General features: G+C 55.3%; 1 protein-coding gene across 1 annotated transcript; it reads right to left on the reverse strand.

The window, feature by feature from the left end:
* Positions 1-3,502: 3,502 nt before the first annotated feature.
* Positions 3,503-12,707, reverse strand: KRT78 (keratin 78). The gene is made up of 9 exons (XM_015084608.3): positions 11,390-12,707; positions 10,749-10,963; positions 9,645-9,705; positions 9,071-9,166; positions 7,805-7,969; positions 7,325-7,450; positions 4,318-4,538; positions 4,007-4,041; positions 3,503-3,925 (listed from the first exon to the last, which is right to left on the reverse strand). Exons 1-9 carry the CDS (start codon positions 11,753-11,755, stop codon positions 3,654-3,656), a joined length of 1,557 nt encoding a protein of 518 aa, XP_014940094.2. The 5' UTR covers positions 11,756-12,707; the 3' UTR covers positions 3,503-3,653.
* Between the last annotated feature and the right edge of the window lie 1,242 nt (positions 12,708-13,949).

The following is a 13,949-nucleotide window of genomic DNA, read 5'->3' on the forward strand; positions in this document are numbered from 1 at the left end:
AACCAAGGGCTTCTGTGTCTGCAGACTGTCACCTGCCTGGGGTCCCCCCTCCCCCCCGCTGTGGCAGGACACAAGAGCAGAGGGGATGGCAGGCTGCCGCAGGAGGGACAAGGTAAGATGGCTGATGGTGTCAGCTGAGCACCCAACATAGGCCAGGCTGGGGACAGAGCGGTAGGAAACATACGGGTGCCAGGGACCTGCGTGGCTCAGTCCATTAAGTGTCTGACTCTTGATTTTGGCTCAGGTCATGATCTCATGGTTCGTGGAGCTGGGCTCTGGGCTGATAGTGGGGAACCTGCTTCAGATTCTCTCTCTCCTTCCCTCAGCCCCTCCCCCCTCAAAATAAATAAACTTTTTTAAAAAAATTTTTTAATGTTTATTTCTGAGAGAGAGAGAGAGAGAGAGACAGCGTGAGCCGGGGAGGGGCAGACAAGGAAGGAGACACAGAATCCGAAGCAGGCTCCAGGCTCTGAGCTGTCAGCACAGGGCCCAATGCGGGACTGGAACCCACGGACCGCGAGATCATGACCTGAAACGAAGTCGGACACTTAACCGACGGAGCTACCCAGGTGCCCCTCAAAATAAATAAACAAACTTTAAAAAGAAAAAAAAAAAAGAAAGATACGGGGTAAAGAAAACACTTGCTGCCCTTGGGAGCCCTCATACAAGGATAGGACTTTCTAAACTAACAGCAATGGTTCTTATAATCAGCATTTACTGAGCACTTTCTACGTGGCAGACACATCAGTGCAGTAACACATCTCACGTCCATGATGGGTAGGCTCCGTCCACCTCCTTCCTGCCCCAGATCAGTCATCTACGCTTCTAGACCCTTGTAGGTTGCTCCCTTGCTCTCCGGCTTCCAGGTGGGTTGGCCAAGGCAGAGGGGATGGGGGGCGGGAGGCGGGGTCAGTAGGAGATCTGGGAGAGAGGAAGGGAGGACTGGTATTTCTCCCCAGCCTCTTCCATGATTATGGCTTCTTCCAAGTGATCCCCCCAAGAGTCCCTGCTCCTGTCTCATCTGTCACTCCTTCCTCCTGTCTTTTGGCTCTACACCGGGTGGCCTCCTCACCCTGGTTCTTCCAGGATTGTCCTTATTTAGCACTGAAAGCCCCACGTCTTGGAAAAAGGCTCAGTCCTGGACAAACCACTAGCCTCGCTATCTCTGGGGATGGCAGTGGCTTCCCACTGCTCCCAGCCTCTGGGCCCCTCCATCCTTTCTGTGTCCTTAGCCACGCCCACACCTCCATAGGTACTCCTTTCATTAAAGTCCATTTAGCCGACTTTTGGGTGAATTTCGTTTCCTGCTGGGACGCCAAATGGCACGCCCCTCCGCCAGCCCTGTGAGGCAAGCGCTGTTATTAATCTCTTTCCACGGATGAGGAAACTGGAGAGGTTCCACAGCTTGGTCAAAGTCACACCACTAGTAAGTGGCAGAGCTGGGACGCAAGCCCAGGAATCCTGGCTCCTGAGCTGTGTACCCCCAACCCCTGTCTCCCTTAAAGAAGGCTCAAAAGCTTCCTTCTCAGACATTTTTGGTGGAGAGATCCACAGGTCTGAGAAAAGGGCTGACCTCCCCTTAAAACTGGGACGGGGGTTGGGGAACGGCCTGACTTCCTGTGGCCAAGACCATGGAGTTTGGTGTTAGCCACATGGGGAGGGAGGAGACAAGAGGAGCCGTGTAGGAGCCAACGGGCTGCTGGGGTAGGGGCCCGGGTGGAGAAGGTGACCCTCCCCACCCTCTTAGCATCTGGCCCTGATGCCCACACTCCTGGCCTCCTGCAGAGCTTCCCACTGAAGAGGGAAGAAGACTTTTCCAGTCTCATGTTCAGACAGGCCCAGTGGTGGGATGAGAGTCAAGAGGTAAGGGGATGGGCTGAGTTTCAGTCCCAAGTGCCCACCAGAGCCCCCCTGCACAAGCCGAGCAGCTGGTTCCCATCCTGGGTGCAAGAGAAGAACTTGCCCATGGGTCCCAGGCTAATGGGAAAACCTGGGTCCCAGGCAAGAACCAGACAGAGACAGAGCCAAGGATAGCTACGGGTACAGCCAGGCTGGGCCGGGGACAGAAAGGGTCTGGCGCATTCAGACCAAGGGAATTAGAGAAGGTTTCCAGGAGGAGAAAAATCCGGTGCAGCCATGGGAAGAAGGAAGAACAGGGATGAGGGGCTGTGTTCAGTCAGGAGTACAGCCAATTTACCAGGGAACAAGCTAGAAGAGATACTGAAACATCAGCAGAGATGGAGGGAATGAAGGACATCCCAGGGAGCAGAGCAGAGGGCTAGAAGGAGCCCCCCGATGAGCTGATTGGGATGAGGTGTGGGATGCCCGTTGGATATTCCCAAACAGTGATCGATATTTCCCAGGTTGACTTCTGCGGAGAGTGTGGGCTGGGCAGCAGGCCTGCTTCTGTTTTACTGGGTGAGGTGCAAGCCTGGGGGCCGAGCTGAATTGCCAGAGGGAGTGGCAGAGAGACTGCACACTGCCACAGGGCACCTTCATCTCTGCCCTTCAGCCTCCCCTCTAAATGCCCTGGGATCACCTGTTTAAAGCTAGTGCTTAGCATCACTGCTGAATTGTTAATCTCCTGGGGGCACTGCTGTCCAGGAGAAGGGCCAGGTTAAAGCTCAGAGATGAGGTGGGGCTGAGGCAACAGGACCCAGCTTGCTACCTCGGATGGAGCTGGAGCCAGCGTGTCCCTGGAGGAGACTGTACAAAGGGGCAGGACACAGAGGGAACTTCACCAGAAACCCCCATCCCCCAACGGAGGCTGTCTGAATTAGCTACAGGAGGCTGGCCTCTGGCCCTGGTAACCAAGGCCTCTGGAAGGACGATCTGGCTCTCATGGGTGGGAGGGGTTATGTTGGAGAACCCAGAAACTGAAGGGGACGGGGAAGATGCTGAACCCCGGGGGCACCTGGCTGGCTCCGTCTATGGAGCATGTGACTCTTGATCTTGGGGTCATGAGTTTGAGCCCCACATTGGACATAGAATTTACTCAAAGAGAGAGAAAGAGAGACTGAACCCATTAGGAGGGCAGGCTGGGATTGATCCAGCTTGCCAGCATAGCCCAGTCCTGGCACAGTGCCTCAAGTATGGTTTGCACTCAGTAGAATTCGTGAAAGGGAAAGAGTGGGAGAGGGGAGAGAGAGAAGGGAAGATGCCCCCTCAGGGAGAAGTGGGTGCTGTTTCATGTCACAGAAGAGCTAGAGAAATGGTCCAGAGACAGGGGAAGAGGAGTAGGCAGGTTGGCCCGTGATTCCAGCCCGCAGGCTCTGGTCAGTGGGCCTCAGGCCTCTCCCCTCCCCACAAAGTACAATATTTGGCTGGCCAAGCCCATCAGGGGTTTCCCAGCTCCTCCTGAGGGCTGCGGGGAGGAGAGGACGAGGCTGGCTGGCTAGAGGACAGGGTGCTGTGGACTTGGCCTGGGGTGGACAGCAGGCAAAGGAGATGTGGGTCAGTAGGCAGGGCAAGGGAGACTGGGCAAACACTCGGAACAGCGCACAGGCATGATTTTATTGACTTGTGCAGAGTCCCCTGTGAGCTGGCTCAGGCTGTGGGCAAGGGACACAGAGCTGGCCAGGAAGGGCGGTGGAGGCGGGAACTGGACTGAGAAGGTTCTGGAAGGCAAGAGGAGCAAGCGGCTGCCAAGTCACTCAGTATGTGACGGACGTCTTCAGACTTGACTCCACCGTCTTCTTCAGGATGGTGTGGCCGCCAGAGCTGGAGCCAGAGCTGAAGCCGGAGCCGGACACAGAGCAGGGGCCCCAAACCGGGCCCTGCCCAGAGCCCAGGGTGACGCTGGAGCCTCCGGTCACGATGCTGGAGCAGCCAGACCTGAAGCTGCCTTTCCGGCCTCTGAGTCCACAAGCGCCCCCCAGGTCACCACCAGCTCCTCCAGACACAATGGTGCTGCCTCCCCCTACAGCTGCCAAGAAATGCGCCAGAGTCACTGCAGGGTCCTCAGCTCCCCACCGGGACCCCTCTCCCCAAGTCCCCTGATACTCACAGACAGTGACCTGGCTGGTGCATTCCCCAGACATCCTGATGGAGAAAGGACAAGAGAAGGAAATGCTAAGAAGGGCTGCAAAGAATGCATTCCCTATGCTTTTTAGCTTCTTGGAGCAGCTCACATACCCAATCAGCAGATAAAACCCACAGTCCCGATTTTAAATCTCTGCCTCCCCGCCCCCCAGCAGAATGGGTTGCCCTTAGTGGCTCGGAGTGCCAGGAAATCTCAGAATCCCCCTCAGCAAGGAGAGCACTGAAGTGGCAGTCCATCGCCCTTTGCCCCCTCAGCTGAGTTCCCAGGCCCCCCACCTGCACTCCTCGGCCTCCAGCAGCCTGCGGTAGGTGGCGATCTCCACATCAAGGGCCAGCTTCATGCCCATGAGCTCCTGGTACTCCCGCAGCATCCGGGCCAGGTCCTGCTTGGCCGCTCTCAGAGCAGCCTCCAGCTCCTCCAGCTTGGCCTGGGCGTCCTTCAGGGCCAGGTCCCCACGCTGCTCAGCATCAGTGATGGTGGCCTGCAGGTCGGCATTCTGGGATGGGTGTAGAAATGAGGGAGAAAGTGGCTACAAGCCCAATACAGCCTCCCAAGTCACCTGCTGTGGATGGAGCTTAAAGCCCAGGGTAGACCACAATCTCATGAGCCCAAAGTATCCATGGTCACCCCCACTTCCCCATTGCTCTCATCCGAAGGGAACGCATTGCCTCTTCTGCTTCCTTAACTCCCCGAGTGGGTCGACTAGCATCCCCAAAAATGTCATGTCCACCCAGAACTTCAGACTGTGGTCTTATTTGGAAAGAGGGTCTTTGCAAACGTAATGCATTAAGGACCACAAGATGATAGCATCCTGCATGCAAGATGAGCCCTAAATCCAATGAGTTGTGTCCCTAGAAAAAGACAAGAGAACACAGAGACAAGCACAGAGAGATGACGCCATGTGACAACGGAAGCAGGGACTGGAGTGATGCAACCGTAAGACAAGGAATGCCCAGGAGTCCCAGGGCCGCCAAAGGCTAGGAAAGGGCGAGGAAGGATTCCCCCGCCCAGCTCCTTCAGAGGGAGCACACCTGCTAACACCCGATGGCATGCCTCTAGTCTCCAGAACTGAGAGAATACACGGTCTGGTGTTTTCAAGCCTCCAAGTTGGTGGTACTTTGTTACGGCAGCCACAGCAAACTCATCTGCTTCCTGTCTCACCTCCTCTGATGATCTTCCCCTATTTCTTCCCACCCCTGCCCCTTAGCTCCTTACCCGAGGCACTTTAGCTCTACCCAGGCACTTAATGCCCTTCCTGTCCTGTATGGAGCAGGATCTACAAGTCTCATCTTGAGGGTGACCACCATTCTTGATGGTTTGAGAACAGCCCCATTTCAAACACTTTGTCCTGTTATCAAAGTACAGTAAAACCTTGGTATGGGAGTGTAATTCATTCCGGAACCATGCTTGTAATCCAAAGCACTCCTATATCAAAGCGAATTTCAAGAACCATTGGCTCCGTTGTGAATATGTGACGTTCAGTGTCACATACTACTCGTATTGCCAGACATCGCTCGTTTGTCAGGTTAAAATATATTAGAAATGTTTGCTCGCCTTGCGGAACGCTCGCAGAACAAGTTACTTGCAAGCCAAGGTTTTACTATATATCAAACCATGTGCCTCGGTTTGGGGGTTGAGAAATACACTCTCTGTGCTTACCTCTCTGATCTGATAGAAAACTCCCAGAAGGGGAACAACTTCTCTATCTAATCTGCCATCCAGTGGGTTTACCTTCCTGTTTGGGTCAGGAAAGAAGGCATTCCCTAAAGGCTCTCATTATTCTAGTCCCAGTGTAGTCTCATTCCATTCTATTCTATTCTATTCTATTCTATTCTATTCTATTCTATGTTTTTCTATGTTTTTCTATGTTTTTCTATTCTTTTCTTTTCTTTTCTTTTGTATTCTATTCACAAGCACCTTGTTGTTGGGAAATATCATCTCTATCCTACAAATGAAGAAACTGAGGTTCAGAAAAGCGGTGAGGGGCAGAACTGGGACCCTAACCCCGGACAGCTGATGTCTGGTCCTAGACCGCGGGGCTCTGCCCTAGGTCTGGCACAAGGATATCCAGTCCACCATGTGTGTGCAGGAAAATGGGGCCGGGTGGGAAGAATTCCCAAGAGGGATTCTCGCAGGACAGGCACCTTGCTGTGTGGCAGAAGCTGTGGGTCCCAGATGTGGGGACAGAGTAGCACTCCTAAGTACTGGCTGCTGGGCTGAGGCTCCGCACCCTCAGTCACCCTGGTGAACGAACTGAGCTTAGAAAGTATCTGGGCTCTGCCCTTAGATACTGATTCCCTCAGTCTGACAGAGGCCCGGGGATCTGCATTTTAACAGACATCGCCGAGGCATTCGCAAGCAAGGAATTCAAATCTATGGACAAAACACTGGCAGCAAATTGAACAATAGGACCTGGTCACCTTCATCTCGGGTCCCGAATCACATCCCACAGGAGAGCAGGTGAGGATGGGTGGAGACTGCGTCTGGGCTTCGAATGGCCTGAGCTCCAAGGGCTTTCCCAAGGGGTCCCCACCGGGGAGTGGACGGGTCACACGCGCCCTGCTTGCCAAGCTGAAGTGCGTGAGGAGCCCGCCTGATCTGCCGTCTCGGCTCTCAACCCTCTGCCGATCCCAAAACCGATTCTTCGGGTTTGGGGAAAGTGGGTGCAAAGATACTGAGAGCTGAAGAGTCTGTAATCCTTCACGTCTAGAAGTGAGGTCTCGGGGACTAGCAGGAAACCATGTCTCTCTCCTTGCTGCCCTCTCCCTCTCCCCCTGCCAGCCCACACCAGGCACCTACAGCATCACCTCCAACCCACACATAGCATCTAAAGCATCTGCTTACGGAGGGCTCGCCCCCCCCTGCACCCCCATTCCACTTCCCATCTCACCTGCCCCCTGAGTTCCTGGCTCTCACACTCCCCAACGCGGGACCCAGAAAGTCAGCACCTAGCCTTAGAGTCTCCGCTGGGCTTGAGGAGTAAGACTCAAACGAAGAGACTAGAAAACAGATGGATTAACACTCTCCCCCAAGGAGCCAAAAGCCAAATGTACACCTGGCCATGAAAGGCAGCGCGAGCAGCGCCCCCTGGAGTTGTTCAGTGCAAAACACACACAGGCTTGAATTCAGAAGGAGGTCAAATTCCTCCGAAATGGGGCTTGAGGTTCTCTCCACCCAAATTATCCAAAGCTTCAGCCAGTACTCAAACCTGGACACAAACCTAGCAGTGACCCTGGCACCAAGAGAGTACCGGGAGGGCCTGGGGAGCTCTGGGAGCCTTACCTGCTTCTTGAGGTTCTCAATCTGACTTTGCAGCCTCTGACTCGCCTGCTGCAACTGAGAAATCTGGACTTTGGTTTCCTTCATGCTATCCCCGTGAAGCTGGGCGGACGCCTGAAGCTCCTGGTACTGAGGGGGACAGAGGTGACACCATTAGTTGAGAGGACCTTCACCTTTGACCCCAAGACCATGAGAAACATCGTGTCCCCAATTCTTCACCTCCTCGCATCCTCACTCGGAATGCAGGTGAAACGCTGAAGGCAGGACACGGTGGGATGAGCCCACGCCAGTCTGGGCTGGTGTCCCCTGGTTTCCCTCACTGCCCCCCTCCTGGAGAGGGGAAGTGGCCATGCCCACCCAGCCCTGGAGCCCCAAGGAGGTTATCAGAACTGCCCCAAGGGGACCGAGGGGGACGACCACCCGGGGGCATGGGCATGGAGACACAGCCCTTTCCAGCCCGGTGCTGCCCCCTGGCCCTGGCACCTTGGTCTGGTACAGCATCTCGGCCTCGGCTTTGCTGTTCCGGGCAATCTCCTCGTACCGGGCGCGGACCTCAGCGATGATGTCACTGAAGTCCAAGCAGCGGTTGTTGTCCATGGACAGCACCACGGACGTGTCGCTGGCCTGGGTCTGGAGCTGGTTCAGCTCCTGCAGGGAAGACTGACTCAGTGTCCACCTGCCCCTGCTCCCTTTCCCCCTTGGAGTCCCGGGCAGGTTGTCAGGATGCCTGACTTCTGCCCACACTCCGTCAGGGGGCAGCCCTCATTCCCCTGGGTGGTGCTGAGCATGCCCTCTGTTGTCTCCTCTCCTGAAAAGGAGGGTTGTAGGAGGTGATGTCTGATGACTCTTGCAGCGTGCACATTAAAGGTAAATGTCCTGCAAGCTCGAAATCGCCTGGTCCCCATCACTGCCCTGACTTCTTATCACACCTGCCTCCCTCTCGCTCCTTCTGCTCCAACCCCCACAGCCTCTTCATTTCCACAAAGATACCAGTGCTCCACTGGGGGCCCTGCGCTCCACCTGCAATTCCCCGGTTCCACCTGCCTGGTTAACTTCCCCACCAGCCTTCTAATCTTCTCTCAAACTTTGTCTTCCAAATAAGGCCCTCAGAGTGCCTGGGTGGCTCAGTCGGGTAAGCGTCCAACTTCGGCTCAGGTCACGATCTCGTGGTTTGTGAGTTTGAGCCCCGCATCGGGCTCTGTGCTGACAGCTCAGAGCCTGGAGCCTGTTTCGGATTCTGTGTCTCCCTCTCTCCCTGCCCCTCCCCCACCTGTGCTCTGTCTCTCTTGGCCTATCAAAAAAAGTAAACGTAAAAAAAAAAAAAATTAATTAAGGCCACTCTGACCACCCTATCTGAAATTGCCACCTGCCTTACCCCCTCCCCACCTTCTTAAGCCCCCTTTCCCTGCTCTGATTTTTCCTGTTGGCCATAGCACGGATCACGTTCTAACATACTCTACAATTTACTTCTTTAGTAGGTCTGTTGTTTATTGCCTGTCTCCCAACAGAAAGCAGGAGTTGTGATTTGTGTCTGGTTATTGACTAGTGCATCTCCAGGACCTAGCAATCCACACAGTACATTCTCAGTATTTGCTTGTCAAATGTCTGCATGACTGGATCCAAGTCACCCTAACCAGGCTTCGCCTCCTGGCCACTCCCACTGTGGCCAGGGAGCCTGCCGGCCCCATCCCCTCCCCTCACTCCCACCTGCCCTCAGCAGACCACCACCCCGCATTGGTGGATCCTCACTTCTTCATACAGATGCCTCAAGAAGCAGAAGTACCCTTGCAGAGACTCCAGTGTGCCTTCTAGCTCCATCTTGCTCAGGAAAACCCCATCCGCATCCTGGGGACAGGAAGACAGAAGCCATGTACTCCCACTTCCTGCTTGTGGGTCCCACTCTGGCTCAGGAATTCTGGTCGCGCACTGCCCAATACTCATCCACAGCTCTCCCCGAAGACCCACTCCTTCCTCCTCCAACCCCGCCCCACCCTGTTCTCCCTTTTGCCTGACACTGACCCACACTGCCTTCAGGAAGCCTTCCCGGATTACTCTCAACCAGTTCTGCTTCTTCCACTCCCTCCCCACCCTCTCCCACAGTGACACCCAGAGCTCATCATGCAGTCCTTCCATCCGATCTTGTCCTGGGGTCCCTCTGTCTGCATAGATGTCTCATTTCCCTGGGGCCCCCTACAGGCTGCATGAGAACATGTGCTGCATTAGGATTCCCACCCCCTGCCCCCCCAGCCCTGAATTGGGCTTTAAAGGTGCGTGGTGGATGCTCAGGATCCGCAGGAAGCAGCTGGACACACCCCCCCCTCACCTTTTTTAGGACCACAAAGTCATTCTCAAGTGTGGCGTGCCTGTAGGCCTCCTGCTCATACCTGTCAAATACGTACAGAAGGACGATGCCTGAGGTGGTGAGATCAGAACCCATGCCCCTCCTCCAAGCACAACCTCCCAGAAAAGGCCCCTCTTGCCTTTAGATGCTTCCAAGCAGGACACATAACCAGCCAGCTCCCCTACCTTCCCTATCAGGAGGTCATTGTCACAATCTGGCTATGACCCTCTCCACTCTTTCAGCCCGTGTCCACCCAACCACATGAGGCCACTTTCCTTCACGTCTATAAGGCACATTCCCACACCTCTCCTCACTACTCACAATCATCATGTGAAGGGGACATTTTGGATTGTGTCAGGGAGATCACGTGACTTTGCCCAAGTCGTAGATAATTAGGTGGCGAGAGCAGATCTAAGACCAGCTCTCCCGGTCCCAATCCTGGGCTCTTTGCAGGACCCACCCCGCCTCACAAGCCATCCTCCCAATGGCTCTGGGAGATGAGAAGAGCAGGTGACATGTTCCCAACCTACAGGTAAGGAACTGAGGCCGGCAAAGGTAAAAGGCCACACAGCTACCCTTTGCTCACAGTCGCCAAACCCAAGCCTCTGGTTAGTCCAGGGCTCTCTCCACACCACCAGGTGACCTAGGTGGGGAGCCCAGAAACACAGCCCAGCTGTGAATCATGCCACAAGCCTGGGGATGGTCCCCCTAAATGGATTCCCTTCCACTACCGAGACCAGAGAACATCTGAGTCATTTTAGCCCACAGCTTGCTCAACAGGATTTATCGAGGAAAAACCCACTGCGGCATTGTTTAAACAGGCCCCTCCCAGCCCTGACCGGACACATGGCCCTTGTAGCTGGATCTATTGGAACTGAGGCTCTCTAGACCTGGGCATCAGGCACTGTGGGGCCTCCTTACCTGTGACAGCAGGGCACCCTGAGAATCAGAGGGCTTGGGATGCAGAAGGGAGGCCACCCATGTGTCTCTGGGAGCTCAGCATGTGGGAGACCCTCCAACCAACAGCCCCGATCCAAATCCTCCTGGACCCCACCCGGGCCCCCGGGGGCACTGGGGTTTGCCTACTTGGCCTTATACTCCTCCTCCTGGTCCTGGCAAAACTTCAGCTCGGCATCCAGGGCCCCTCGTTCTCTCTGGAGCTGCTCCAGCCACCTCTTGAGCTGGGCCACATAGGCCTCGAAGAAAGACTCCAGGCCCTGGGGACTGTCGCTTACCCCCTGCTGCTGTAGCAGGTGCCACTTAGTCTCCAGGACCTTGTTCTGCTGCTCCAGGAACCGCACCTGCAGCACAAACAGAGGGTCCCTGAGGCTCCGGTAGGACTCCCTGGCCACAGGCTCTGGAAAGTCAAGCCCCAGGAACCCCCCACCACCACTTAGACCACCTTTCCCCTACCTCCCAAATCCAGCCTGGGCAGGGGCAGCCTCACGCCCTCGCATGAGGCTCTGAGCACATCAAAATGATCAGGATGGCTAACAGGGGAGGGGCTTCCCACTGCTGAACAACTGTTCTCTGTCCCTGTGCCCCAACCATAGAACAGCAGGGCCTCAGCCTAATCAGGACTGCAGTTAAACCACTGGAAGGACTTCCTCACTGCAGAAGTGATTAGAAAAGTGGTAGCCAAGGAAACTTCTCCATTCCGAAACCCACCGAGGACAGTTCCTCCAAGGGAGGCCCAGAGAGAGGGGCTTAGCCGAGTTGACCCTCACCTTGTCAATGAAGGAAGCAAACTGGTTGTTGAGGGTCCTGATCTCTTGGGTCTCCTGAGTCCGCACCGCCTGGAACTGGGAGTCAATCTCAATCTTCAAGGGGGTCAGCAGACTGTGGTCGATGGTCACTTCCCGGATGCCCCCCGGAGGGCACAGGGAAAACCCAGGCCCACAGCGGCCGTCCCCAAGCCACACCCCTAGCCTTCCCCCTGATGCCCAGGCCCTCCCACGAAAGCCCCCCCTGCGCCCCCCAAAAGAACCGAAGCTCCTGCTACTGAAGCTGCCTCTGCCACAGCCCCCAGAGCGAGGAGAGCAGGCCGAGCGAACACTGAAGCCCCTCTGGGCCCGGCAGGAGGGGTGAGACATGGTAGAGACAGAAGGTCACACAGCTGCAGGCAGACAGACGGACAATAATCGAAGTGTGTGAGTTCCTGCCCTGAGGCCCCAGCACGAGACTTTTATCCCCTCCCATGCCTGGGCTGGGCCTTGGGGAGCAAGATGTTCTTGGCCTGACTGTATCTGTCACTGTCTCCAGCTGACCTATTCCGACACGGCTGGAGAACAGGGGCCCAACACGTGCGGAGCCCAAGGGAGAAGGAGGCCCAGACCCTGCCCTCGGAGCTCCCAGACCAGCAGGAGAGCTGGGCCCGTTCCAAAGACAAGGAAGCAGCCCGAGACCTGGACCCCGGGACTGGGGGTGGGAGCGATGGCCCTGAGCAGTCACTGTGGGTCATTCAAGGAAGGCTTCCCAGAGAAGGAGATGGGGGGGGGGGGTGGTGGGAAAGGAGAGTCGGGGTTCAGATGGAGCATCTGAGTGCCCAGGAGACACTGGACAGAAGAGAGTGAAGCTTCTCGAGGGAGAATCTACCTACAATAATTGGAGAAGGAAGGCGCTTGGTGGCAGTAGGAAAAACTACGAGGTTAATAGAGGTGTTATTGTCATCGTTGGCTGAAAGACGCTCCAGGATTTGGAAATGAAACCGAAAAACAGGGTGTCCAAGTCCCTCCTCTTACCCAACCCAGCAATCATCCATGAGGCGCCACCCCACTCCAACCAGGCATCTCCATCCAGGATCTGGGCAGGTGGCGCATTTCCAAGCCCAGCCTGTGTCCCTGCTCCTTCCACAGGCACGCAGCCCAGGCCCATCCACTTGGGTCACACACTGAGTGTATCAGCTTAGAGATCAGAGGCACCTGGGCTCTGAAGTAAAATATGCATTTAGAAAAATACTCCCGGGGAAAGTGGGTGATGGGCATTGAGGAGGGCACCTGTTGGGATGAGCACTGGGTGTTGTATGGAAACCAATTTGACAATAAATTTCATATTAAAAAAATAAGAAGAGGGGCGCCTGGGTGGCTCATTCAGTTAAGCGTCCGACTTCGGCTCAGGTCATGATCTCACGGTCCGTGAGTTCGAGCCCCGCGTCGGGCTCTGGGCTGACGGCTCTGGGCTGACGGCTCGGAGCCTGGAGCCTGCTTCCAATTCTGTGTCTCCCTCTCTCAGCCCCTCCCCCGTTCATGCTCTGCCTCTCTCTGTCTCAAAAATAAATAAACGTTAAAAAAAATTTTTTTTAATAAAAAATAAAAAAATAAGAAGAAAAAGAAAAATACTCCCTTGGGGTACTGGGAGCAGACACGGGAGTCTGGGGCTCCCCCCAGGATAGATTCTGTATCTGCCCTCTGGTATTCCGTGAGCCTCCCACCAGGTCCAGGACGCCTGGTAGGGGGCATCCAGCCACCACCACTGAAGCTCCCTGAAGCTCCTCCACTGCTGGTGAGCAGCATTGGACAGCTCGGATTTTTAGAAATTTCTAAAGTTCCTTCTTTATATGGTGGGAGGGCAATTTCTTCCTCCCCGCCACCCGCCTGCTCCTAGAGCCGGATGGCCCCTGATACTAGGATACTGTGCCTTTGATAATGTAACTCAAAGCAAGAATAAGCAGGGACTCGGCATAATGGACACTCAAGGGACATGCTATGAGGAAGTCAGTCCTAGCAATGTGAACCATCCTGTGGCTGCCCTACCCGCAGGCCAGACAACAGTGAGCAAGTCTCCCCTCCCTCCAGAGGATTAGAAGCCCCTTCCTCCTTCTTCTCGCCCCACTTGGCACACCCCTGAACGAAGCTGAACCACAGATGACCTCAAGGGGAAGAAGTAGTGGGGCCTTCGGTGGGGAGAACAAAGGAGATCAAAGCGCTAAGGGGCCAGTGAGGAAGAGAAGAAGAGCGAAAAGATCCCAGCAGGAAATCCGAGTGTGCCATGGAGAGGGAGGCAGCGTGGAGCCACTCTGGGGTCTAGAAAGAGAATCGGGGAAATGGGCTGAATCCCACTGAGGACTCACCTCCAAACCCTCCCCCCTGGGGACCACCTTGCAGCAACAAGGAAAGCCAGATGCCTGCCTTCCAGGCTCCGTGAATGTGTCTGAGAAACATCTCTGTGAACTGGACTCTACCACCCCTCCCCCTGGTATTAAGGGTGGAGGACAGAGATCACGGTGGGATGGCACCAAATCCACCTCCCTAGAACTTCCTCATATTTGTAATGTTATAGAATAGTAAA

This window comes from Acinonyx jubatus, chromosome B4, assembly GCF_027475565.1.
Source record: "Acinonyx jubatus isolate Ajub_Pintada_27869175 chromosome B4, VMU_Ajub_asm_v1.0, whole genome shotgun sequence".
NCBI classification, from domain to species: domain Eukaryota; kingdom Metazoa; phylum Chordata; class Mammalia; order Carnivora; family Felidae; genus Acinonyx; species Acinonyx jubatus.

Coding starts and splice junctions, on each gene's coding strand:
- KRT78 (XM_015084608.3), bottom strand. CDS start 11,755: ATGTCTCACCCCTCCTGCCGGGCCCAGAGGGGCTTCAGTGTTCGCTCG. Junction 9,706..10,748: donor GAGGAGGAGTATAAGGCCAA/GTAGGCAAACCC, acceptor CGTATTTGACAG/GTATGAGCAGGAGGCCTACA. Junction 3,926..4,006: donor CACCAGCCAGGTCACTGTCT/GTGAGTATCAGG, acceptor ATTTCTTGGCAG/CTGTAGGGGGAGGCAGCACC.